Consider the following 27895-nt stretch of genomic DNA (forward strand, 5'->3'; position numbering starts at 1 on the left):
GGGGCAGGGCTAACCCTCAGGTGAGGGGCAGGCCAGTCTCAAACCCAGGACTCAGTAACAAAGGGAGGCCTACCAGCCTCTGGACCCTCGCTCCTTCCAGCATCCTGGGGAACAGGCAGGTCCAGCACTGAGTGGGGGGCCATGGCGGGGAGGAGAGAGTCACAGAGATCAATGCCCAGTGTGACGGAGGAACTCGGGAACCCTCACTCCCAGCGGCTGAAGGCCCACCCAGCCTTCCTCTCCCCTCCTCACCCACCGTGTTCTACAAACTTATCTCTGCAACAAACACTTACTAAACACGAGTTGAGGCCACTTAAATAAGACAAATATTTATTTAGCAGCCGCTCTGTGCAAGGCAGGTCCCCTGGAGGTGACAGGCACACTAAGTGCTGGGCACAAGGGGGCCAGGAGGAGAGGACAGAGCGGGCTCCTAGGAGGCTGGGGAGTGAGATCCAGACATCAGAACCGCCTGGTACCAGCCCTGTGGGCAGCCCATGCCCCTAGGCACGCGCCCTTGCACAGACTGGTGGGCTGCTGTCCAGGACCCCACGGCCACCCAGGACGACGCCCCATCGCCCTGCTCACAGCACGTCTGGGAACACACTTCCCAGCCTCCCTCAGACCCCCAACCCCACCCTGGCCCCCGTGTTCCCGAAAGCGTTGTTGCCATCCTCCAGACCGAGACTAGAAATCTCTGGAAATCTCGAAGTTTCCTCCGACACTTCCTGCTCCCTCATCTGCGAGCCCAATCTGTCAGCACATTCTGCTGCTCCGTGGAAGTGTCGCTCAAGTGCACCACCGTGCCGTCACCACCCTCCAGGCCCGCACCCCCCTTCAGGCACCGCTCTCCTCTGCCCAAGGATCCCGAACCCCTTTTCCTTGGCTCTCAAGGTCCTGCAGCCTCGAGTTAGCTCTGCCCCAGCCCTGCCCCGCTTCCTCCCCGAAGACAGGACCCTGCCTCACCTGCCCCGTCCCTCTGCCCATCACCCAATCCCTGGGACACCCCCTGTCCCCACTTGACCTATGCAGCCCCTCCTCGCCGGGAAGTCCTTCCTCCCATCCCTGAGCTCCAGCCCTGTCTGAACACCTGCTCATCCGGAGGCCACTGCGAGTCCACACCCATGCCGCACGTGCCAGCCGTGCCCTCCTGTGCTCTCCACTGCTCATAACCCTGCTGAAGGAGGCCCTGCCTCCCCGAGGTGCTGGTAACCACACCCCCATCCCTGCTGGGCTGCATGGAGATGACAGAGGTGCTCAGCTGTTTAAAGAAAGCCTGGGACGTATCTTTTTATAAAGAGCCTCTCCTTCCCTTTTTCAGGCCCAAGTCCAGGGGAAGGAAGTAGGGTTCTGGAGCCCTCCCTGGTCTGTGACATGGCACGGAGTGGGCTACACCTACACCACAGGGCCCCCTGTGAACCCCCTTCCTCACCTGTAAAAATGGAGATGATCACGTCTAACTCACAGGGTCTCGGGGGTGACTGAGTGAAATGAGCAGATTTTGCAGGCGGTATAACATTAAATTGATTCTCTCCTTCCTTCCCATCATTTACCTCAGCTGGTACTGTGGTTTAAAATGTTTTTTTCATATTGGAGTTGCTACCTGTAAGGCATACCCTATTTTCTGTAACCAAATATTTTTATCAAGTACCAACTATTTCTTAGTTCCTACTATGAGCGGGGGCCGATGTATGGGGTGCTGAAGGACAGGGCTTGCTCCACGGGAGCCAAGGATGTGAAAAGGCACCAGGCAAAGGCCTTGCTCCTCAGGGGACCTGCCGTCCAGGTGGGGAGACAAACAGGGACAGGTAATTCTCCAGAGCAGGTAGGAGCTGGGAGCTAAACCACAGAGGCAGTGTGGGAGGAGCCACCAGGGATGCTCCCCGGACACCTCCACATTCCCATTCCGCTCCCATTCATGCCCACAACAACCCTTTCAGGCAGGTGAGATTACCCCCATTTTACAGGTGAGGCAAGTGAGAGGTTAAGCAATTTGTTCAAAGTCACTCAGGGAGTAACACCAGAATAGGAACCCCAGGTCTACCCAGCACTTAGCAGCTGAAGCTGCCTCCACTTCCTGCTGGGACGGAAGGCCAACATGGGGGCGGGGGGGGGTCCTTCCCAGCCTGCACCTTGCGTGGCTCCAGCTGCACCTTGAAGGCTGGGAAAGGTGTAGTCGGGCAGAAAAGAGAAGGAAAGGAAAAGGCGAGGCATAGAGTGTCTGGGGTGAGGGGGGCAGAGGGTCACGTCCAGAGGCATAGTCAGGGCCAGCATGTGGACGTCATAAACTCCAGGCCACAGTCTGGGAACTCTCTCCAGAAACCCGGGGCCGCCGACGCTCTGGAGACCTGGTCACATGTTACAAATACCATCCTTTGCAGGAAGGCAGGTGTGGCAGCCGGGTGCCTGCAGGCTGCCCAGGGAGAAGGGTGTGTTACCATAACCCAGGGGTGAGCCACTGGAGCCCCAAATGGGACAGTGGCCGGGGGGAAAGGTCAGGCTGGGCACCAGTGGGATGGGGGGAGCCGTGGGTTCCAAGGTGACCAGGCCACGTGCCTGGGAGAACCTGGAACTCTCTGCAGGAGGGGGTCAAGAGGAAGCGATGCGCTGGGGTGAGGGGGGCACGGCACCGGAGCAGCCAGTCTACGGGCAGGGAGAATGCAGAACCAAGGACCAGCCAGCCCCCAGAGTGGGGAGAGGTGCTGAGCTGACACTGGAGAACGTGAGGGCTCAAGCACAGGATATGGAGAGGAAGGGCTGAACAGCTGAGACTTTAAAAAGCAACAAGTAGTAGCACAAGAGGCCTGGGCTGGGAGCCCAGAGGCCTCAGGTGTGGCTGCAGAGCCTTGGACAAGTCACTTAACCTCTGTGAGCGTCAGTTTCCGGGGGATCAATAACAGCTCCCCGCAGGGCAGTGGTACAGACAAAATGCTTGTCTGGTTCAGATCAAGTGAAGTAAATTTTTCTAAAAAGCATTTGGAAAACTGCAGAACTCAATCCCCACATAAGGGATCCGTACTATGCAGAAGCAACAAGAGATGTTTTCTTCCCACACATATTCCCTGCCACTACCCACTCGCACCAGCCACATGGCCAACGGCTTCCTACTCGCTGTTCCTCCTGTTTTCCGCACAGCTTTTCCCCGTCACCCAGGACAGGTCATCCTGCCCTTCCTCCTTCCTTCCTTCCTTCCATCTCGGTCGGGCTGAGACCCACACCGGGGGCAGCTGAGGCCCACTGTCCAGGAGGCCTTGCACCCCAGCAGCTGGGACCTTCTCCCTGGAGCTTCCACTTCTCCCTCACCATGCAAAGTTCCCTTTCCATCCTCAGGGAAATCCACACTGGACAGCCAGACCAAGCAGCAGACCCAGTCTCTAGGAAGAACTCTGAGTGCTGGGGAAAATGCTAGCCAACGATCAAGACACCTAGGGAGGTGGGGTGACAGGGAAAACAGAAAACCAGAAGCTCCTTTCAACCCCCCTCCACAAACAAACCCAGACACTGTAATGTGTGCATATGAGATTAACTCTCCAAAGGGTCGTGACCTTGAGGAACACATCTAGCCAGCTAGGAACATAATAAACCTGATTAATGAAGAGGCATGGGCTGCAGCTTCAGCAAATACGAGCCTGATGATGGCCAGCGGAGTTCCCGGGGCTTCCTTTCCGGGTGGGACCGGAGCACAGCTGACCTCTCCCCGGCCCTCGCCCCATCCCATGAGCACAGACACTCAGGGAGCAAACAGGACCAAATTTCTCTCTCAGGTGCCCACTGCCAACCCAGGCATCCTCTATCCCAGGGGATACCACGCCTGCCGTTGGCAGGTGCTCCTGGAAGCATCCCTGTCACCCAGGGAGCTTAGGTGAAGGTAGTTCTCTTCGTTCCTGGCAGGGCTCCGGGCTCTTGGCCAGTCCTGGGACCTCTCGGTCTGGTCTTGACTAGCACCCACTGCCTGGCACAGGGGCCCAGCCAAGCCCAGAGGGCCCCTCCTCTTTCCAGACAACCCGGGCCCTTGGGAGACATGCCCAGGAGAGCCACTGGAGGGAGGCAGGGAGGTGGCACCTTGTGGCATCACCAGACAACAGCACCAGGAGGAAGATGGCAGCATAAAGTAGAGATGCCAAGAGCTGTGCAGCCAGAGGTCCGGCGGGAGGGAAGCTCGGCCGCATTGCCCCGCCACTGCCAGGCCGGCGGCCCAGAAGGCCCAGGTCCTCCCCTGCCGCGACCTCCCCAGCCCAAAGGCCAACTCTCCCCGGGCTCCAACTCCTCCCCTCTCACTTTCCTCAGCTCAAGGGAGCCAGAGACAGAGACACAGGTGCTCTCGCAGCCCCAAAACCCCTGTCCCAGCTGTTGCAAGCTGGCCACCAACCCTGGCCAGGTCTGAGCCTCTCACCGCTCTGCCAGTCCTCACTGGGGAGGATCTCAGGCAGCTCCCCTCCCCCTCTCCTCGCCAGCCCCCTCCTGCATCATACGCCCAAATGCAGGTCTCTAGAGTTTCTCCCTCACTTCCCACTCGGGTGAACTAGGGTGGGATGGGTAGGAGCCTCATTAGTCCAGGGAGAGAGGGTCATTTCTCATAGGACGCTATTCCCCCGAAGCGAGACGGCGTGTAGGGTGGGGAGGTGGTGACAGGAGTCCACGGAAGGGGCCGGGGGCAGTCGAGGCAGATGGCAGTGAGGAAAGGCGGAGGGGGCTTCGTGGGCTCCGGGCTGGGATGGGGCACTGGAGCCGGGGACCGAGGCGACCGAAGAAGCGGAGGGTGACGAGGTGTGAGGAGAAGCGCGGGGTGGGGAAGGGGCCGTCATCCCTGCAGGGGGCAGAGGCAGAGCTGGGAGTTGTACAGGGGCAGGGGGAGGACCAGAGCGGGAGGACGGCGAGCCCGAAGAAGGGATGCGGAGGGAGGGAGATGGGGATGGAGACTGGAGGAACTACGGGCGCAGAGCGATGGGGGTTCGGAGCCTGATCGGGAGACGCAGGGACCGGAGTGCAGGGGACAGGCTGGCTGAAGGCGGGAGAGGGAGGGAAGGGCGCAGGGAAGGGGGGGGGGGGCGGGGGCAGGGGAAGGGTGCGGGGCCGCGGCCCCGGAGGGCAGGAGAGGCAGAGACGTCAGAAGTAGGGGATCCGGGCGCGCGCGGAGCTCCGCGCGGATGGGACGCGGGGGGCGCAGGGGCAGCGCAGGTGCGGGCCTGGGGCGCCGCGGCGGGCCCTGCCCTTACCTGGGCGGCTCCGCACTCCGGGGGCTGAGCTGGGGCTGGGCGCTGCTCCGCTGACGGCCGGGCTGTTGTTTCCCTTTTTTTTCTTCTTCCGCAGCAGCCGCGGCGGCTCCAGCGCGATCCGCTGGCAGCTGAAGGCAGAGTCTGTGGCCGGCTGCGAGCGAGCGTGGAGCCGGCAGCGCGGGAGGAGCGCGGTCGAGGCGCGGGGCGCCGCCCGGCGGGCAGCGCGGGAACTGCGACGGCCCGCGCACGCCAGCCGCGGGGGCGCCCCTTCGGGGCCCGCGCGCCGGGCCGCCGGGCCGCCCGCCCGCCCGCCGCGTCTCCCGGCGCGCCCGGGGCCCGTGTGCTGGAGGAGGGCAGCGGTGGCGGGGCCGAGCGGCCAGGGGCAAACTTGCCGCCGCCCCGGGGATGGACCGAGGCCGAGTGGGAGGCGCGGGGCCGGGGACGTGGCTCCGGGCAGGGGCGCGAGGGGCGCGCGCGACAGAACAGCCGCGGGACGAGGTGTGGGCGCTGCGTTTGATCGACCTCTGGGGGACCTGGGCGCAGCCCGCATCCTGCACCGCCCTGCGCAAAGGGGCGCCCACCCCGGCACTGAGGAGTTCGAGCCCGGCCTGCTTCGGCGGGCAAAGGACGCCTCCTGGTGGGGCTTTCGGGAACAGCTCGAGGGACGAGCGAGCTGGTTACTGGAGACTGTGGCCTCAGTGGTGGCGAGAATGGAGAGCGCGAGGTCTCAGGGAGAGAAAAGACTAAATTGTTCCAGGAGTTTGGAGAGAGACGGCTTGTATTTAGTAGTTCCAGGGCACTATTTTATGAATACAAACATCTTTGGAGGAGCCGTCATCCTCATGTCACGGATGAGAACCCCGAGGCTCGGAGAGACCAAGGGACCAGCCCAGGAGCCCAGGGCTCCACGTGAACAGCGCAGCGAATGGCAGCACCGGGAGGGCAACCAAGCTTTCTGACACGCGGTCGTGGCTCATTTTACTGTGTCACAGCTGTCCTCAGGAGGAGCTGGGGAATCGGGGATCTTGAGGAGGGCGGTCCAGGGATACGTGACCTCCTCAGACGTGAGTTCCTCCTTTCCCACCCGCACGGTCTCTGTCTGGGGCAAACAACGAACTGATCACAGAGCCCTCCCATCGTCAACGTCTTGGGCCGCCTCACGCAACTCTCTGCCTACCCACAACCTAGTCAAATTCTCAGTGAAGTGTTTGTTCCCAGACGCCCTTGTTTTGGTCTTGGGCATGAAAGGCTGACATCTGGACTAGAGAATATTCGATGACGCTGCGTTCCCCAGGGAGAGCTAACCACCCTGCTCTTCCCACTTCTCTGCCACCCAGGCTGCAGGCAGAACGTGGGTCACAAGAGTGCTGGCTTTCCATGCCCACCTCCACGCAATGGGCTTGGCGAAAGCTCACCAGGGAAAACACCACGTACCCCTACTGGGTGCCAGGACTACACCACTCACACAAGCAACCCTCACATCAACTCTGCAAGGGAGGTGTGAAGGCGACACGAACCTCATTTCACAGATAAGGATCTCCCTTAAGGCAGCCACACCCTGGGGTGAACAGGCTGCACAGAACTATCTAATTCCAGCTCTGTTTCCTCACACGGGGCCTCATTTGCAAAGAGGCCAGACAGCAGCGTGGACCAAGCAGACTGGAGGAGTGAGGGGCATCCCTGGGACCCCAGGCAAGCTACTTCACGTCTCTCCCCTTCAGCGTTCGCATCCTTAGATGTGAGGGAAGCAGACTGAATAACCTCTGAAGTTACTTCCAACTCTGAAATGCCAAGCCTGCGTCCTGGGCCCTTTTTCCCGGAAAGATGCAAGATCAGCGAGACCACAGAGGCTTAAGTGTTTGGAAAGAAAAATACCATCTATGTGAAACGCTTCATCTTATTCCTTTGCCTCCTGATAACCTGGGGAGGGGGGGCGGGGTGGGAAGGAGCTGTCGGCGAGATCAGAGGGATTGCAGACAGGTCTGGAGGTAGACTCAGCTGTGGCCTAACGAGGACCCCAGTTTCTCCCCTTGTTGCCAGGATGATTCTTTCATTCCCTTCCTTAAGGCCTCTGACCCTAGAAGCAAGGGGCCCACGAGCAGTCAGATGGTGGGCAGCAGTGGCAGAGAAGCCTGCCTCCAGCCCCACCCTGGTTGTCCCCCATCCACCTTGCTGTCTCTTCCTTCTGCTACTATAACCCCGGAGTTCTTCTGAGTGATCACTGCTTGCTGTCCGCTTTCTTTACTCCTGAAAGGCAGTGCCATTTGTCAATCAAAACTTAATTCCAGGCAAGCTAAGTTCCCAGCTCGACTAGGGGTGGGGTTGGGGTCAGGGAGGTTGGTCCAGATAAATTTTGGATCCCACAGCAGGGCTGGGTCGGAGGGGAATGAGGCCGGCCCAGCTGAACTACCTCGGAGGCTGCAGTCTTGAATGAAATAGCAGAAGGGTTGGAAATGGGGGTCCCTCCCCGAGAACCTCTCATCTGAAGCTCCCACCACAGCCAGCTGCTGGGCTGGGCTAGACAGACAGTGTCCCGGGTGCTAGGGCATCATGGTTAAATCTAGTGGGTTCGAGCTCTTTGGTGGCTGGAGCCCACAGGAAGGAGTTTGTTCTCCTGGATTTATGTTAGCGTCTTCCTTCTTTGTATTTGCTTCAGGTGTATCCTTGAAGAATGCTTGATCTTAAATTTACCAACCTGTCTTTTCCAAAGGTCCGTTTGAAGGTTCATCACAAGTTCATAATGAACCCATGGCATAAGTAGGGCCAACTCGGGCACACAGTGCCTGGGTGATTTGTCCTCACTTGCTTAGGGGCACATGCCATCCTCATGTCACTGTCTCTTAGAAACTACTGCAACAGTCTTCTAACTGACCTCTCTGCCTTTAGAATGGCTCCCTGCCGTTTAAGCTACTTCACACTCTGGCTTAAAACCCTTGCACGACCCCAGATGGCCCCTAAGGTAAAACCGAGTTCCAAACTGCCTAGCACAGTCTGAAAGCTCTGCTCACTTCTCCTGTCTCACCCGTCTTCCACCACTGCCCCTCTCACACTCCATCAATACCAAACGCTTACAGTTAGTCCTCTGGTCCTCCTAGTTTATGCCTCTTTGCACTCCCACCCCGCAACCCTCACACACAGATAGACAAGGTAATATTTACCTTTCCCAACTCAGTTTAGAATCTCTTCCTCCTGGAAGTTTCTCCTGACCTGCCATCTGGTCCCTTCCCTACAGAATTAATCACTCTCTTCTCTAGACTTTGCTGGCACTTATTAGAGCTCATGGCTACTCACTTGTTTCATGTCTGCTTTCACTAAGAGACTATGAATTTGGTCTCCTGGATTTATTTTTCTCTTCTTCTTTGTATTTGCCTCAGGTATATCCACAAAGAATACTTGATCTTAAGTTTACCTACCATCTCTTTTCGAAAGATCCCTTTGAAGGCTCATCACAAGTTCATGGTGACATGTTGCTGTATTAACGGCACAATGCCTGGGATGGTACAGGCGAGTAAATGTGTTCAGTGAATGAACGGCCATGCAGTAAGAGTTAGTGGGTCTACAAGTCTGGCAAATCAAGTTGGCTTCTGTGGTTGGACCAAACGAGTCAGATGAAATGACCTAACTGGCAATATGAAGCGTTGGTCCCCGCTACATTGAAGCCTTTACAAACCTAAGCTAAAGTTGGGGTTCACGTTTGAGGGAATGAAGTTGAAGGAAGCAAGAGCCTGATTGAATAGCCTTCTTGCCACACAGTATTAAAATGCAGCAATCCTGCCAGAGTACTACCGCACTCAAACTCCGGATTAAATGAAAATGATTCTCTGTGTTCTTCTTGCCACCTGTTTGGGGATGAATGGTTCCTTCGTAAAGGATGATGTCTAACAGAACCAGTTTAGGAGCAGAATTGAAATTAGAAAGAGAACTGTTCTTTGACTTTGATTTTTACTCATGCCTTGAAGGATGAGACAAGCCGTGGTTTTGCCTAATGACATTGTGGCCAAGTGTTGGCAAAGAGCAAATATACACGCATGTGAGTTTAGACTTCTGTAGCCTCCGAGCCTCCTAGCAGCAGGTCGCTCAGCCTAGCTGGCTGCAAAGACTCCATCTGATGCTAAAAAGCCCCACCTCCACTTGACAACTACATAATCACGCACTTCCCTTCCCCCAATGCCTCTTGTCTCCATTTTACGAGTCTAGGCATAAAGAATACTGCTCACATTGAAATTAAAATGAAAACTTGGATCATCCCCGATCAGAATACAACCTGCAGCCCTGCTCGCACCCCCAATGGGAGAACCTAACTCATCCCACCATGTATCTTGGTTTCCATTTACCACCCAGCAGAGGAGATAAGCCGCCGTGGCAATTACTTCTTCAAGAAATTGTTGGTGCCTATTATGTGCAGGCACTGGAGACAAAATAGAAGACAAGAAAACAGACAAATCCAGGGCTTCCCTGGTGGCACAGCGGTTAAGAATCCGCCTGCCAGTGCAGGGGACATGGGTTCCCCTGGATAAGGAATTCCCGGATCCCTGTTCCAGGAAGATCCCACATGCCCGGAGCAACTAAGCCCAGATGCCACAAGTACTGAGCCTGCGCTCTAGAGCCCACACGCCACAACTACTGAAGCCTGCGCGCCTGGAGCCTGTGCTCCGCAACAAGAGAAGCCACCGCAATGAGAAGCCCGTGCACCACAACGAAGAGTAGCCCCCGCTCGCCGCAACTAGAGAAAGCCACGCGCAGCAACGAAGCCCCAACACAGCCCAAAATAAATAAAAGAAATACATTTACTTAAAAAAAGAAAGAGAGACAAATCCAGCGCTTGGCCTCTAGGAGTTCACAGTCAAGTGAAAGATATGGGAGAGGTAGACATTCTCCTTCTAACAGCTGTGGTCCATTCTGACATCACGTATCTTCTGTATGGTATTTCACATACAGTTAATTCAGTTACATAGTCATAGTCTAGGTTGGCTGACTGGGTGTAGGTGGGGAGCAGACTGCAGGGGCGTGTGATTCATGGCAATTCCAGAGTTGGGACTGAAGGCCTTCAGCACACACTGGCTCGGGTCCACACCCAGAATTCTCAGCCTGGATCTTCTACGGACCTACGCTGTGGCTGGAGGCTGCACCTTGGTGGGAAAGAGGGACTGGATTCACCTGCACTAGTATGGGCTCTGCCCAAGTTTGAAATACTAGAAGAGATGCCTACCTGCTAGCTGCAATTGCAACAAAAGTATTGTATTGGGTATTGCATAGTATAACAATCATTTCCATTCTTGTTCTTCCAGATTCCAGGCAAAAGTCTTAATTTAAAAGGTTCTAGTTATCTTAATTTGGAAAAGACTAAAGGAAGATGTTGCAGCTGTCTTCAAATACTTAAGAGCTTTCCTACGTTGCTCCATAACCAGGACCAATGGACAGAAGTTACAGGCTGATTTTAGCTCAAATAAGAAAGAATTTATGAGTTGCCTCAGGCGATAATGAGCTCCCCAGCATTGGAAGTATACAAGCAGATGGATGGCCATCTGCTAGGATTGCTGTAGAAGGTATTCCAACATTGGATTAGGAGGTTGAATGAGCTACCTTCCATCTCTAAATTCTTGGGTTCTTAGCCTGTCTCCTTGGCCCAAGGCTAAAAGGAAATTTCAATCTCTGAAGACATGTAATACTTATTGTTGAAAGTAAAAACATGCCGTATGTATTTGGGCCTTCTTAGATGCATGGGCACTTTTCTTTAAATGCAGTGAAGACATTGAATACTAGAAAATGCAGTAATTACTTAAATGCTCTCTTGACAAAAGTGATATTATTGACACACTCAAGTGTTACTAGGTAAACAGCATTAACGACCTTGTTCGAAAAAGGGAATCTATTTACATGAAAGGAAGATAGTTCCAAAATAAGGCCAATCTGAATAGATGAACGTCGTGCTTGTTTTTTAAATGACTTCTTATAACACACACACATGCATACAGATGCAGGAATGGAAACAGTGAGTGGAGCAAAAGGAAAAAGTATCTCAATATATCTACTGCTTTTACAGCTCCGAATCAGACTGTAGCTCCTGCTAGCGGAAGGATGGTTCTCTTCACGCATTTTCAAGCACTTGGGTGAAGCTTGGCACACACAATAATACCTTGTTCTTCAGCATACAAATTGACCCCAAGTCACCCTTCCCCCAGTCTGACGGATGCACTGCTTTTTAAATGCTAATGAATTAGGCCCACTGTAGAGGTGATTATGATTGACTTAAACATTTGGTGGGGAAAGAGGAATAAAGAAAGTAAATAGAAAAAAAAAAAACCCATCACAACAAGAAGAAAGAAGTAGATGCAAGCAAAATTGCCTACACAGAAAGACATTTAATAACCAAAACAGGAAGCAAGTCTTCCCTGTCCCAACTCCCAAGGACAAGATTTTTACTTTTCCATAGTGCTCTAGGGATCTGGTTTATGGAGTAGTTGGATAAAGCGGTAGTTGGGGGCAGGTGTGAGAGGTTATTAAATAACAGAAGTTCCTGCTGAGGATGTGTTTTCAATCTTCAGCTGGGTTTGGTGAACAGTTGCTTAGTGGCTACTACTAGGCACCAGGCCCTGTCCCAGAGGTGGGGGACACACATGGTCCCTCACCCCTGTGAGGTCCACAGAGTCAACGCCATTGATTCCAGTCCTCTTCGTAACACTGCTGCCCCTGCACCTTCGTTATTAAAGGCAAAATAAATCTGAATGCAGGAGTAAATACGTTTGGATACATTTCTTACAGGTAAACATATGCAAATGGATAGTAAGAGTTCGCAGGATAAATACTCTTCAATTCTGTCATCAGGTAGGTGCCTAGTCCATCTCATAACAATTAACGTTTGTACAGCACTTCACAGTTTACAAAGTGTTTTCATGGCCACCATCACATGGGTTCCTCATCTCAGCACTTGTGACAATGTTATCTTCATTTCAATGTTAGGAATTAACCTGTTCAGTAGTAAATCATGAGCCCCCAAGTTGTATTTTCTGATTTTAAACCAGAAAATTCCCCTTCTATTATGGTTATATATATATATATATATATATTTTTTTTTTTTTTTTTGTTTTTTTTTTTTTGCGGTACGCGGGCCTCTCACTGTTGTGGACTCTCCCGTTGCGGAGCACAGGCTCCAGACGCGCAGGCTCAGAGGCCACGGCTCACGGGCCCAGCCGCTTCGCGGCATGTGGGATCTTCCCGGACCGGGGCACGAACCCGTGTCCGCTGCATTGGCAGGCGGACTCTCAACCACTGCGCCACCAGGGAAGCCCTATTATGGTTCTATTTTAACTCTGCCCTCCTCATGTAATACATATAGAACCTGTGGTATAGAGGGTGTAACTGACAAAGCTATGCCACTTCTTGGTTAGGTGAGCTACAGTCCAGACTTAAACTCCTTAAACTTCCAGGCTTTCTCCTTGTTAATGGAGCCAAGCCACCAATTTTGCCCTGGGCCAAGTGAAAAGATCAAAATGTTCTTTGTGGAATGAAAAACGAGGTGAAACCAAAATACCTGGAAAATTCAACCTATCACTTGAAATAAGCGCAAAAGTTAAATGTTACTTTAAAATCAATCTTACTTTTTAAAGTGAGTTCCCAGTGTATTTTATTTCTGTCTCTTATTTTGCGCCTTGTTTTATATACATCTCCCCCAGGGGCAGGGTCTAATGTTTATTAATTTAATAGAACATATTTGGAAAACATCCCCTAGGATGATATGCATTGTCCACTATACCTTTTTTTTTTTTTGGTCATCAGGGCTAAAACGCAACTCCCATGTACTCTAGGTTCTTAATCCAGACAGAACTATGTTATTCTTTGTGTTTTACTGACCATATGGTTGCCATTTAATAAATGTTAGATAATAAAAATAGAAGCAGTGCTTCCAAGTGACAATATCTGAACATCTCATTAAGCATCAAGTAAGGTAAATGAGCTGCCGTCACGCATCTGGATCTGCGCGCATCCCTAGGCTGCTACAAAAGACACAGACCAGTTGGCCTCCCGCCGGACGTGCTGGACAGCATCTTTCACTCACCGCCAAGGAGAGAGAAAGAAAAACCAGCCTCTTTTGTTCAGCTCTCTTCCCTAATTATACCTGGGATCCAAATAAAGAAAATACAGCACACATGATCAGAAATAATTGAGAAGTAAATGAAAAGCAAGAGTGGAGGGTTTAATCACATTATCAGTAGCAGGGTCAGAGGGACAGATGGGAGCGTCAAATTATCTACAGTGGCATGAAACGGAGAAAGAGATTCAAAACCAGAGGAGATGATTCAAGAAATTAAGCTTGGTTTCCATGTTAATTCAAAACGGTTTGGGGGCTTAAGGAAGGAGGAAGCGATGATAACTCCAGCAGGGAAACTGCTCATTAACATCCTAGCAAAACAATAACCTCCGATAATAGGAAATATTATGATGTCTCCAGATAACAGAGAGAAATTCAGATTTATTCTCCCATCCGTGGAGTTCAGTTTAATAGAGTATATTCAACACAGCTGAAATAAATATCAACAAGAAGGTTAAAACGTTGATTTGGGGCAATATTTCACACTCCTGACATCTGGAAACAAACCACTTAGAAAAGCAGGCGAGGACACTACTACATATAAAATAGACAGCTAATAAGGTCCTACTGTATAGCACAGGGAACTCTACTCTATACTCTGTAATGACCTGTATGAGGAAAGAATCTAAAAAAAGAGTGGATATATGTATATGTATAACGGATTCCCTTTGCCGTACGCCTGAAACTAACACAACCTTGTAAATCAACATACTCCAATAAAATTTTTAAAAAGGGGCTTCCTTGGCGGCGCAGTGGTTGAGAGTCCGCCTGCAGGGGACACGGGTTCGTGCCCCGGTCCGGGAGGGTCCCGCGTGCCACGGAGCGGCTGGGCCCGTGAGCCGTGGCCGCTGAGCCTGTGCGTCCAGAGCCTGTGCTCCACGGCGGGAGGGGCCGCAGCAGTGAGGGGCCCATGTACCGCAAAAAAAAAAAAAAAAAAAAAAGCAGACAGGGAGATTTAGGTTCTTTTATTCCTCTGAAAGTAACACTGGCTGCTGTTCCAGCTACCCAGCAGGAGGGAATGAGGTAGGGGGTGGGGAGGAGGAAGCAGAGGGAATGAGAGGTGGGAGTGTATGCTCCCTTGGTGCAAAGCTATTGAAGGCAGCTACTACTGGGTTTATTACAGAATTTTATGAAGCAATACAGGAGATTACCCAGACATCTTCAGCTAACACCAGGATTGCACTAGACGTGTAATATGACAAATGGCTTGTAAAAGGTTACCGAATATTCTAGATGATGGAACCTGCATAAACCATGCAGATGATGGAAACTGCATAAAATTATGGGGCACCCAATCCTGTCTAGGATTGGGTGCCCCATAATTTCAGAGCACTTGTCTAACCTTCGCCAAAACAAGGATAAGAAGGCTGAGGTTAGGACAAGAATCGAGGAGACAACTCCTTGTTGCTTTCACACACTTTACCAACTATCTTTCTGTGTATGTCTTTTAATTAGCAAAGAGCGTTGGGATATTAGGAAGGTTTGGGTCAGCTGCCTTATGCTAAATAAGACTCCTGTCAACCCTCTTAGTGTTATTGGATCTTTGGTGGAGAATTAAATGCAAGCTCTCCGGCATCTTGAAGGGAAAAACAAAACTGTTGGCAAATTGACATCATTGACAGTAAACGCATCAGTAGAGCCTATCAAGATTCTTAAACAAAACCAACAAAAGACCATCTTCACCGCTTGTTCCCATAATGTCATTGTCCTGTGCTCCTCAACTTGGTGCTCTAGACTTTGGGGGCTATTGGACCACCAAATCATTAAGGGTAGTAATTGGGTCCTTACTAGGTATTCGGTGCTGTTGAAAGAGCAGGCGATAAATAACAAAAAACTAAGTGCTACCACTTAGGGAGTGCCGACTCTGCACTTTACATGCATTGTTTCATTTCCTCAGTGCAACCCTGTGAGGCAGGTACTATTATTTTCCCCATTTTGCAGGTGATGAAATTGAGCCTTAGTGAAGTTAACTAATGTGCCCAATGTCATGCAAGTTAGTAAGTGGCAAAGCCAAGACTGTCTGACGTCCAAAGTCCGTGTTCCGTATCCACTATGCCACATACACCAGTTAGAGGTCCAAAAACATGGAATGAGTTACTGTGTGAGAGAGTAAGTTCCCCATGACAGGAGATGTTTAAGCATCTCCAGTGTAAGTAGAGGATGGATGAAAGCATTGAATCCCTCGGTGTGGAGCCAGAGTAGGTGATCTCCGAGGTACTTTTCTCTTCCATTTTTTAAAAGGTATAATTCACACGCCATAAAATTCACCCTTCTAAAGTGTACAATTCAATGGTTTTTAGTATATTTGCATTGTTGTATAACTATCACCACTACCTAATCCCAGAACATTTTCCTCACCACAAAAAATTCCAGAATATTTTAACCACTCCATACCCTTAGCAATGTCCCCTCTCCCCAGCCTCTGACAACCAGTAATCTACTTTCAGTCTCTGTGGACTTACTTATTCTAGACATTTCATATAAATGAATCATATAATATATGGTCCTTTGTAACTGGTTTCTTCACTTGGTGTAATGTTTTCAAGTCCATCGTGTTGTAGCATGTGTCAGTACTTCATTTCTTTTTGTGGCTAAAGAACATTCCACTGCACGGATATGCACACTTTGTTTATCCATCCATCAGTTGGCAGACTCAGTACTTTCAACTCTCAGAATTTATGAACACAAGGCTCCTGTCCTTAATCCAGCTGGGACAACTCACATGTACGACTCAACTCAAGTCAGCTCCGGGACTGTATTTGCAGCTTCTTGGTGGACATCCCCAAGCTGATATACTGCTGCCTAAAACTCAACATGGCCAAGTTAAACTAATTCTCCCCTCAAAGTCTATCTCTCCTCCACGATTCCCGACTTCTGTTAAGGGCAATACCAATCTCTTAGGTCCACGAAACAGTCCTTTTTTTATGTGTTTTTGATTTTTTACTTTTTTATTTTATTTTTTGGCCACACTGCACAGCATGCAGGATCTTAGTTCCCTGACTAGCGATTCCCCTGCAGTGGGAGTGTTAACCGCTAGACTGCCAGGGAAGTACCTTTTTTCTTTTCCTTAAAATTGAGGCATAGTTGATTTACAATATCGAGTTAGTTTTAGGTGTATAGCACAGTGATTCAGCCAGATTCTTTTCCCTTACAGGTTATTACAAAATATTGAGTATAGTTCACTGTGCTATATAGTAGGTCCTTGTTGTTTATCTATTTTATGTATAGTAGTGTGTATATGTTAGTCCCAACCTCCTAATTTATTCCTCTCCCTTTCCCTTTCGGTGACCATAAGTTTGCAAAACTGTCATTTTTTTAAGCTCCTCCCTCTCCTATATGTTTAATATTAACTTACATGCCAACATCTGTAAATTCTATCTTAACTATTCCATTTCCCCCCCATTCTGTCACTTAACCAAATTGGAGCTTCCTGTTGGATATTACAGCAGCTTCCACTAGTCTCTCTGCCTCCTAACTCTCCCATTTCTACTCTACACAACTCAGTGTAACTCAGTTGCTGAATTCATCTTTTTTATGTTCAGCTGTGTCCAAACCACTCCCAGAGTCAACCACCTTAAATGACATGCAAAGTTCTGCCCCTTAGCCCAGTGTAAGTAACTGCAGTTTAGTAAGGGAAAAAGGTAGAAAAGTGATATTCATGTATTTGTCTTTGCCATTTGATTGTAAACACTTTTAAAAAGAGTGGGGTGGGGCTTCCCTGGTGGCGCAGTGGTTGAGAGTCCGCCTGCCGATGCAGGGGACGCGGGTTCGTGCCCCGGTCCGGGAGGATCCCCCATGCCACAGAGCAGCTGGGCCCGTGAGCCATGGCCACTGAGCCTGTGCGTCCAGAGCCTGTGCTCTGCAACGGGAGAGGCCACAACAGTGAGAGGCCCGCGTACCACACACACACACACAAAACAGTGGGGTGTCCTTTCCACAGTGGAGTGATAAAGACAGGCTTTGGTGGAAGACAGACCTTGCCTTGAATTCTGGCTGTTCCACTGGGAACATCATCATCACCACTAGCTTCAGTTGCCTCATCTATTAAAAAAGGGGAGAACCACTTAGCTCTCAGGGTGCTTGTAAAGATTAGGGGTAGTGTACAGAAAGGGTGCAGCACCTAGCCCCATGGTTGGTACTAATAAACTGTGGCTACTCCTTTCACACTCATGGTGGAGGCCTCCCCAAACGTGGCACCCTGCACCGTACAGAGCGGGCCCTGGCGCATACTCATTCTCTAAGTGGAAACGCAGCGGTCAGGTGGGGTACAAGGGAAAACCATGACTGCAGGAAGAGTTAGGCCAAGGGAAGAGTAACTAGTGGTTGCAGGAAATGAAAAGGGTGATCTGGAGAAGAGAAGCGGGATCCAGTTAGACAGAGAGGAGGACCAGGTGCACTTCAGATGACGGACGTAGAAGCAAAGGTTGAGGCAGGACCTGGATGCCAGGTGAGGAAGGCAGGGAGGAGGCTAAACCCTCCTGGAGAAGCAGGTTCATGGCAGGCAGTAGAGGGAAATAAGGTTGGCTGGATAAATCATGAACATCTCAGACACTAAGCAGAGTTTAATCTCTGTAGAGCAGTAACCGTAAAGTCATCGTAGGCTCTTAGGCAGGCAAATGCGGCAATGAGCGTAGTGTTTTTGGAAAACCAGATGGGTAGCCGCGTGCGTGGCAGATGGGAGAGCACGAGGAGGCAATTCTCGCGGGGTTTTAGACATCCACATGTGTGGCAAAATGACCTGGCTCCAGCGGGAACAGAGCAAGGGCTAAATCAAAAAGACATTTTGAATGAAAAAAAAAAAAATCACAGGCCCTAGGAACAAGTACTGTAAATGAGCTTGATCCCTAGCCTCCCTTCCCTAAGGCCTATGTTTTCTTTTTTTTCTCAAACCATTTCAGACACTCTACTCCTCCAAGTCTTCGTTTTCTGAAACAAAGGTGGGAATCAGTTGACCAATTAATCAATAAACTCTTTAGTCGCTGCTGCTAAGCTATTCTGGCCCAAGGCAGAAAGATTCCTGCTCAGAACTTCAGAACTGAAGAGAGAGGAAGAAGGAAGTTGGAAATGTAAGTTAATCCATCATAACTCATGTCTGAAGACCCAGAACCTTCCCTACACACTCCTCCTAGAATGCAGATACCCGTTCCCCTCCCCTCCCCGAAGCAAACATTAGGCTTTATATGTATTGCAGCTAAATGTTGCTGACTGCTGTGGCAGGTTAGAATGTATCCCAAAGGGCACAATTTCTAAAAGAAAAAAAAGTGACAGTCAAGAATATCTGAGTCTTCTACTTTCAGTAGGTGGCATGGCATAGGAACAGTCTTGTCCTTGAGCTGTTAGTTTATAAATATCGGATTGCATGAAAGCTTCCAAGTTCTCTGGGACTTCTTGTGGCTGGACCAGTTTTTCTGATAGTGCATTTTCTTGCTAAATAATCGATCCAGCTAGCTCATGTTGTGGGCACTCAATCACTGTAAATTCTCTAAGTTTCATAAACCTTTCAGAATCAGCCATCACTCGGGACATGAGCTGGGATGGAGATAAGATCTGTCAGCCTCCCCTCAGCCGATGCTCAGAAAGTCTCCTCTGAACCAGGAATGTCAGATCTTCTTCCAGAAAAAAACCCAAGTTTCTCGTAAAGTGCAGCGAGATCAGGACAAAATAAAAATTCAAATAACACTTCATCAGACTATAGGTGACACTGAACTAGAGGAAGCTATCAAAATAAGAAGATAAATATTCCAAAGAATAGGAGAAAAAGAAATGTCCTTCAGTGAGTGATACTAAAATTATGCTCTTATCTGGAGCAACATACGAGGTGGGGAAAGGATAGAGCCTCCCTGAGACTAGCCAGCAAGCAAGAGGTAAGCTGCCTCTAGGTTCCTGTGTCCATTTCACAGACTTGCTCAGTGTAAGATGAGAAAACAGAGGTTCAGGTAAAGTAAGGACTTCTTCTAGGTTAGACAACCTGCTAACAGAACAGAGTGGAAAGAACTCAGATATGGTGTGGTCCTGCTTCCCTGGCCCTATGTATGGTCCTCTTCCTATGGATAGGAGGGAAGGCAGAGAGAAATCCAGAAACCCTGCCACACACTGGGCTTCAGGCCATGAGGTCTGCGTTTGGCTTCTCCAGAAAAGGTCGTCTTAAAGTACTATCGTGATTTGAATATGAAAATCACTCATGCTCTTTAGTGCTGTAGGAGTGGTGATCAGTGCATTTTTAGGAAAACACAAACTCTCATTAAAATTACCACAATATAACTCTTTCTCCCATTAATTAAAAAGAATGAAAGCAGTCATATATTTTAAGAGAATAAAGATGTTTCAAAACTGCCAAGATCTAGCTTTAAATGGAAGATAAACCCAAGTAGTAGCAGCACATTGCATTATAGAAGGGGGCAAGATGAAAACCACCAATTCCACGTGATTACTGAAATTTCTGGAACATCTACTACCACCACACTCCACCCCCTTATAATAGTAGCATCAAAACAGCACAATATACAGGTTTCTCTAAAACTGCACCGGTTTTTTGTCTCCCTTCCTTCCTTCCTTCCTTCCTTCTTTCCTTCCATTTAGAAGAACGATCAGGTTAAACAAGTATATTATTATAGAGGTCAGCAACCAATTCTTTAAAAATGAACATACATACAATATCACACACCCTAAGAACCTAGGGTTTAGACACACAAAACCATTATAAAACATGAAATATGGCTGTATTGGTAAGAGATATTTAACATATTCTAAATTTATTCATCACTTTTCACCTTTCCTGCTTTAAGTACTTAAATCTTACAATGAAAAAAAAACCTTTGGAGAGACACCAGTTACATATTTGACGATTTCTCACTTACCAATTCTTCCAACAACTGTTAGGATAAGTATTATTTACCCCGATTTACAGATTAGAAAATGGAAACTCAGAGAGTAATCTGCTCAAGGTTGCACAGCAAGTAAGGAGAAGAGGTGGAATTGAACCCAGATCATCTAAGTCCAGGCCCTTTTCACTACGTCAACAATTCTGCAAGTGTGGTCTGCAAGCCTCCGGGGGTCTCCACGCCCCTTTCATAGTGTCCAGGGAGTCAAAACTATTTTCACTACTAAGCGTCCAGGGAGTAAAACTATTAAACTACTAAAACATCATTTGCCTTTTCACTATGTTAACATTTGCACTAATGGTGCAAAAAAGCAATGGAGGGTAAAGCTGCTGGCATCTTAGCCTAAATCAAGGTAATGACGGTAAAGTTCACTAAGAGTCACGGCTTTCTTCACTGCCACTCACTTGCAATACAAACGCTGCCAGTTTCACTTCAGAATGCCCTTGATGAAGCAGTAAAAATTAAAAACTTTATTAAACCTCAACCCTTGAGTACACATCTTTTAACAACTCTGACAAAATGGGAAATATGCATAAAGCACCTCTGCCACGTACAAAAGTACCCCAGTTGTGTCTAAAGGAAAAGTACTTGTGCAATTGCTGGAGCTGGGTGCTAAACTAGCCACTATTTCCCCCCCAAATGGAGGATTATTTGAACTTGAAAGAATGACTGGTAAGGCGATGCTACTCAGATTTCTGTATTTGACAGATATTTTCTCAAAACTGAAAAAAGTGGGCCTGTATCTGAAGGAAAACAACTGTATTTGTTGCCAATGGTAAAGTGTGAGCCTTTAAGCAAAAATTAAAAGCTCTGGAAATTTGTATATACCACCATGAGACTTTTCTGATGAGACTGGCTGTTGACGTTAACCAATGTGATTTTTTTGATATTATATAAAGAAATGTATTAACATTTGAAGACCTGAGTAATTCAGTAAACCAATATTTTCCCAATGATCAATACAGGGTATTACAAAATCATGCATGGGATGGGAAAAATATTCCATTCTTTACATATTTAAAGTATTAAATGGATTGGTGCATTTGACTGTGACAAAGTATAAAAATTTCACTGATATGGCTTCAGATTCCACACTGCAGCTACTTTTTTTAAAAGTTACCACTTGTCGGGCTTCCCTGGTGGCGCAGTGGTTGACAGTCCGCCTGCCGATGCAGGGGACGCGGGTTCGTACCCCGGTCCGGGAGGATCCCACATGCCGTGGAGCGGCTGGGCCCGTGAGCCATGGCCGCTGAGCCTGCACGTCCGGAGTCTGTGCTCCGCAATGGGAGAGGCCACAGCAGTGAGAGGCCCGCGTACCGCAAAAAAAAAAAAAAAAGTTACCACTTGTCAAATTTCAGTGTATTATCAAAAAGAATATCTAAAATTATCTGAAAAAGCTATTATTTTCCCTTTTATAAATATATGTCTGTGTAAGGCTAGATTTTCCTCATCTATTTCAACCAAAACAATGTATCATACCAGACTGCACACAGAAGTAGATATTAGAATTCAGTTATCTTCTATTATGTCAGGTCTTAGAGATTTAAAAACTATAAAACACTCTTCTAAATAAAGAAGAGTGGAAAATATAGGATTTTTTCATAAAAACCTGTAATGGGTTTACCATTATTTTTAAATGAATTAGTGTTCTTATTACTTTACTCATTTCTCATAAATTTTCTCATTTTAATTTCTAATAAAGTAAATATCGATAGCTACAATAATCCACATGAACTTAAGTTCCTCCATAAGGTCAATAATTTCTAAGAGCATAAAGTGGTCCTGAGATCAAAAAGATTGAGAACTGCCACATTCTATCATGCTAACTGCCTTTAATATTTAAAATAATAAGATAGTAGAAAAAATTTCTCTGTATAGACATTTCTCCAAAATTTTTTAAAAGATCACCAAGATGTACCGTAATTATTGTTACTGATCAGAATGTGTTCAGGCAGCCCCAACGCTGTGGTCACACCTACAAAGAAAGGGATCCTCTGAAATCAAATGCTGTAAAGGATGCCTTAACTTATGGGTTCAACAGCACCCCAATCAAATGAAGGGAAAAGACTAGAGAGCTCTACCTACCTTTAAGGATTTCAAACCAAGGCCTCAGCTGATGCTCAGGGAATGATGATGTCTCGCTAGTAATAATAGGGGGCAAAATAAAATATTCCCTTGAAGTGTTTTCAATCAGTCACAAGAATTATACTTGACATTACAGAAAAAAAAAAAGAAAAACACCTACATCTAGCTAGTTATCTGTAATGTTTTATGACATTTGTCATAATGGGAAGATATCAAGTTCAATTGAAAAGCAAATTTTTCATCAGTATAGATCCTCTTACCTTTCAAGTCAGTATTAAAACTTTGGTGAACCAGTCATCTGGCTTAAAGAGGATGGCAAAAAGTGAAAGTAATTGCTCACATGCAAAGACAGGGTTTGACCTTCTCCATTCCTGTAAGAAGACGGCTGTCTAGGAGCAAGTGGGAATAGTATGGGTATTTATTTCTTCTATCAGTTATGCTTACAAACAGGGCTAAGAGTACAGACAGGTTAATTTCTGCAAAGTACATTTGACTTAATTTTTGTTAAGGTTTAAAAGATCTACAAAATCCTAAGCATTTTTATTAATTTATTTTTTATTTTTTGGCTGCACCGTGGGGCTTGCGGGACCTCAGATCCCTGACCAGGGACTGAATCCTGGCCACCCCAGTGAAAGCCCAGAATCCTAACCACTAGGCAACCTGGGAACTCCCCCTAAGCATTTTTTATTATGCTTATTAGCTCTATCAGCCAAACGCCCTGCTGAATGACTGGAAACTAAACTATTATCCCAAGAATAAATCAAAGTATACCTCTGTGTCAAAACCAACATACAAAAAAGCCCAAAACTCAAGGTTTTGAAATGGGAGAGTTGGAATGGGATCCATAAAAGCACAGAAATGTTGGTAGTCTAGGAAGTCCAACATTGAGGATAAGAAAGGTAATAAAGATGTCTTATTTCATGTAGGGTAGCATTACACCAAAGTTATATTTCAGTGAGCCATAAAAGCTGCCCCATTTATCCCACTAAAGGACACTTAAAAATTCTGTTATATATATTTTACCATCATTAAAAAAATAATGTAATATATAAAAAAATCATTGCATTGTACATTTTAAATGAGTAAATTGTATGTTACGTGAACTATATCCCAATAAAGCTGTTAGAAAAACAACAACAAAGCTGCCCCAGATGCTGGGGCAATTCCAGCTGTGAGCGTCCTCATGGAAGTCTATGTATTACGGAGATCAACTCGCTGGCCTCACTAGTAAAGATGCTCTAACGAGCAGGAAGATATCTGACAGTCACTGCCAGTAAGATCACTTAAGGCCTCCTTGGTGCTAAAACTTTTCTAATATAACTTGTATAAGACAAATCAAGAGGAATATAAATAAAAAGTCACATACTTGGTTCCTTTAAGCATATTTAATATTTGAACTCTCATTTTCTATTTTCCCAGACCCCAGAAAACAGAGTTTTTAGATGACCAATATTTTGTTCCAGAAACATACAGCCTTATCAGCTAATTCATAAAAGAGCTATTTTACAAAGGTACATCTGGATAATTAGATCAATAAAGTCTTTTAGGCATTTCAAAATGTGATCAGTAAAAATACATGATTATTAATAAAGTTTTTTTTTAAGATAGTTCCAGATTTCTTTAAAAGTAATTTCTGTTAAAGAGTACATGATTGTATGGTGAACAAGGAAAATAAAATGTTCTAGCAGGAAGAGGCTGACTAAGAATAACCCACAGTGTGCATTACAGTTATGTTTGCAGTACGTCTGCTTAGCCATTGGCACCTGGAAATGGTGGACAGGGCTTCCTTCTAGGAGGTACAATTTTTTCCTACCAATTTATTTTCAAAACCATCAGTACCAGTGGGGAAGAATGAGGCAAAGGAACTCTTTTCTTGAGGAAAAAACAATTTTTCAGATCACTTTGAAAAGGGGAAGAAAAGTCAGCAAAGACATGATTTACAAAACAAAAATTGTAATACTGGGGGCAAAAAAGCTAGCCAGCAGAAAGCTGACTGCAAGTTCCTGCTAATTTTCTGTTCGAGGTCTTCTGTACACAGTTCTGAACGGTGCCCCCCGTGACATATAGGGAAGGAAATATTGACCAAAGCTCTAGTAGCTCAAAATAACATCACATACCACCTTCAAAGAAGACAGCTTCCAGTTTGAAATACAGAATCTCCACATGATACACCAAATCTAACAATATCAGAACGAAAAGAAAAGTATGTGAGTAAAAGACAACTCACAGGAAGCATAATTATTTTCTTTAGCTTTGAAACTAAGGAAAAAATGGGCTCTTCTCCTCTACTATCACACTAGCTCCCCACCCGCTTCCATAAACACCTTAACAAAAAAACTTTAGAGGGACTCATCCTTTCTAACAGCTGTTAGAGTTGTTTTAGGGAAAAGAAAGCCAAAAAGCTTATAAAATATACCTTCTGTGCAGCATAATATAATAGTAACCGTTTAGGTCCTAATAGCCAAGACAACTCAAGCAGTCCGAGTTAGCTGATTTTAAAGTATGCCAAATATATCGTTTCTAGGGCAGTGATCATGACTTTAAATTACAGCACTCTGGGGGTTTGTTGATTTGCCTTGATTAATTCTGTTCTCTGAAAAGGAAGGAGACACTCCAAATGTAATTTGCCACTTAATAGCAAAGGAGCCATTAGGGCCACATGAGAGAGCACAGGGTCACGGCAGGTCACTACAATAGAGCTCAAACCCAGCTCTCCTGCTCCGGGAAGGTTGCTTTGTCTACCACCCTTGGATCTTTCCGTATGGAAGTAGATTCCAACTTCTAGTCATGTAACTTTGAGAAAATGGCTTCGATGGTAACCAGCCTCACTCAAAGACAGGGTGAATACCTAATTCCATCATTCTGAAAGGCAGGTAGAGTATCAAAGTCGAATGGAAGTGATTATAATGGCCAAAAGAAAATAGAGGGTGTGGGAGGCCAGCATGAGAAGAAGGGAAGAAGTTAGGTTGGTAAGATAAAAAGAACACTCAAAATTGTGGAATCTTTTCAGAATTAGACTTCATTTGGGGGCTTTGTTTGACAATCTGGATATGAATTTATTTGGAAGTACTAGAGCTATGGTCAAAATATTTTTCCAGTTAGCCCTGTTTTTGTTCCAAGGAGAGGTTAAACTTCAGGAAAAAGAAAAGCAAATAGTTGCTAAGGACAAGGGGCTGGCTGAGCTAGAAGAGAAACCAAAACTCTGCTAACCTACAAAGCTTCTTTAAAGGAATGAGTGCTAGAGAATTATGCAATTACCCTGTAGCCTCTGAAGTTAAGATGAAAGTTCTACTTGTATTTACCGTTCTCCTGATTAACTGTCCACAGATGGTATTAGTGTCAAGTAACTACAGGTGCAATTCTTTTAGTTGGGAGTGACTACATTATTTCCAGCAGCACAATGTAACCATTTGGTTTTTACTTGCTTCTCTTAAGAGATACAGAAAGTTCAAGTCCCAAGCTTTACTTATATATTAGCCTCTGCTTCTAAAAATTTTAATCCCATTTTGATTTAATTTATACTTGGGCTACAACTCAAAATAAAATTCTAATTTATAGATGAGGTCCAACAATCCAAGTTGGTCTACTTAAAAACACAGATCAGTTTTGGAAAAACGGAAACAGGAATCTGGACGTAGATGAGCTTGTTAAGTTGTAGTGGTGTTTATAAAAGTAGTTGGGAATCCTTACCACTTGTGATGAGGGGAAATTTATATATATATATATTATATAAAATATATATATTATATATATATATAATATACAATATATATATTTTATATATATATATATATATATTTGGGCAGAGGGTGGGGGGATGGCAAGGAAGAGTAAAATTACATCCTAACTACCCACAGAGTTCCGAGGGCACTACTGAAAGATATGAGCAGTGGATGAACTCCTTGCATACTAACAGAATTTTCATATTTGACAAATGATTTAGTTTTAGTTGGCAAAAATACTCCAAAACATACATACCTGATGCACAAAGAAAACCACAGAAAGCCACCAGAACTGAAGGAGTTCTCAAGTTACAGTTCTGAAACATTTATCCTCTGGAGGGTGCTGCCAGTACTACTATTCATTCTAGAGCAGGCAGTTACCAATGCCTTGCCTGCAGTATCCAGTGTATGTTCTGGTCTGCAATTTTTAAGGTCAGTCATGCACCAGTGTGGAAAAGGCTCCAGCAGTGAAGTCAGAGGAAGTGCTTCTGGAGCTGGTTGGAGCAGCTCTGTCTTCTCCACCACAGCTTTCTCCGCTCCACTCTCGGCTCTCTTTTTAACTCAAAGAGCCCTTTGGCACCATCAGTGCAAAAATTAGAGTCAAACCTCCAGGTACTAAAATGTTACTGGCCTTATAATCAGCAGTACCCGTGGCTAATGAAAGCCATTGTTCAACTCAGTAGTGATTCAGTTACACAACCTTCCCAGACTCTCACCCGCTCCCACCCCACCTTCCTTCAGCGACCCCCACCCCTGCCACCACCTGAAGCATCGCCGTTTGCTTGTTTTTACTTCCTGCTCAATCTGCAGGGGTAATTTTACACAAGTGCCAAAGTCTAATGTATAATTATAAAAATGAAACAATACCAAGAATAACAAACTTATAGTCAAGAAAATAAAATTTGCTTTCCTCTCCCTCCCAAATCCCAACCCTCAACAGAAAAGGAGACAATAGAAGAAAATACACCCATTTTCAAGTGCCTGCTCTTTAGTACATTGAGGATTCCTGTTCATTGGGAGTGGATCCCAGCTACAGAGAAGAGGTGCTTGCCTCGGGTGGGAGGAAGCCCTACCTGGGAGCACAGAGCTCAAGTCCTCTGCACTCAGGAGTCCCAGCAGACTACGCTTTTGAGGTGACCCTCAGACAAGCAGCCTACTGGATAGCAGAGGGCACGGGATACAGTTTGGTGGAGGCCACATGCTTCCCCCTGCCCTGCTTACCCCGTCCTGCTCTTCACCTCTCTACCCCACCTCCTAATACCCCATACTGAACTCTTTGCTTCGGGAGCAATCGATGCTTGGGTGTACTAAGTACAAAGGGCTAAAACTCTCACTACTCAGTTAAAACAAAACATGGCAAAATAAAAATTAAAATGTGCTTTCAAATACGGAATGAAGTCAAATAAATACATCTGATTTTCTCTTTGTCTTAAGTCTAAGTAAAATTTCATATTCTACACCCAAAGCTCTATACATTTGGTTTTTGTTCTGAATCAAAATGCATTTCTGATAGTGAGGAGAGCAGAGTGAGAGAACGGACGTCCCCTCACTGACAGACTAGTGCAGCTGCCAGGCTGTGAAGAACCAGTCCCGCTCCGGGCCCCTGGGGCGTGGCTACCCCAGGGTGTTCGCAGGCAGATCCTCTGTCACACACTCTCTCTGCGTCCACACTGGAGCCAGGACGTGGTGATACAAGGCCGATGCTCAAATCCAACAACCTGCAGTCACCTCCAGGACACGCGGCTCTAACTTTTATCTGGGAAGAACAAGGAGATGAGGAGATCAAATTAGGAAGAAAGAACGAATTAAAATGCACACTTAGGGAACATATTTGAAATGTGTGGACACTGTTAACACCTTTGTTTCTGGATCAGAATAGCCTCATCCAAAAGCATGAAAGCGAAT

General features: G+C 47.0%; 1 protein-coding gene across 5 annotated transcripts in view; it reads right to left on the reverse strand.

Moving 5' to 3' along the window:
* Positions 1-23638: 23638 nt before the first annotated feature.
* ARHGEF12 (Rho guanine nucleotide exchange factor 12) overlaps positions 23639-27895 on the reverse strand; it is a 145188-nt gene continuing 140931 nt past the window's right edge. For all 5 annotated transcript variants that reach the window (XM_027082012.1, XM_027082013.1, XM_027082014.1 and 2 more), the window contains one exon: positions 23639-27746. In XM_027082012.1, the coding sequence (XP_026937813.1) occupies positions 27736-27746 (11 nt within the window). In that variant the 3' untranslated portion in view covers positions 23639-27735. The remainder of the gene's footprint in view (positions 27747-27895) is intronic.

This window comes from Aethalodelphis obliquidens, unplaced genomic scaffold (genome assembly GCF_003676395.1).
Source record: "Aethalodelphis obliquidens isolate GAN/ISIS:26980383/991018 unplaced genomic scaffold, ASM367639v1 scaffold46, whole genome shotgun sequence".
NCBI classification, from domain to species: Eukaryota; Metazoa; Chordata; class Mammalia; order Artiodactyla; family Delphinidae; genus Aethalodelphis; species Aethalodelphis obliquidens.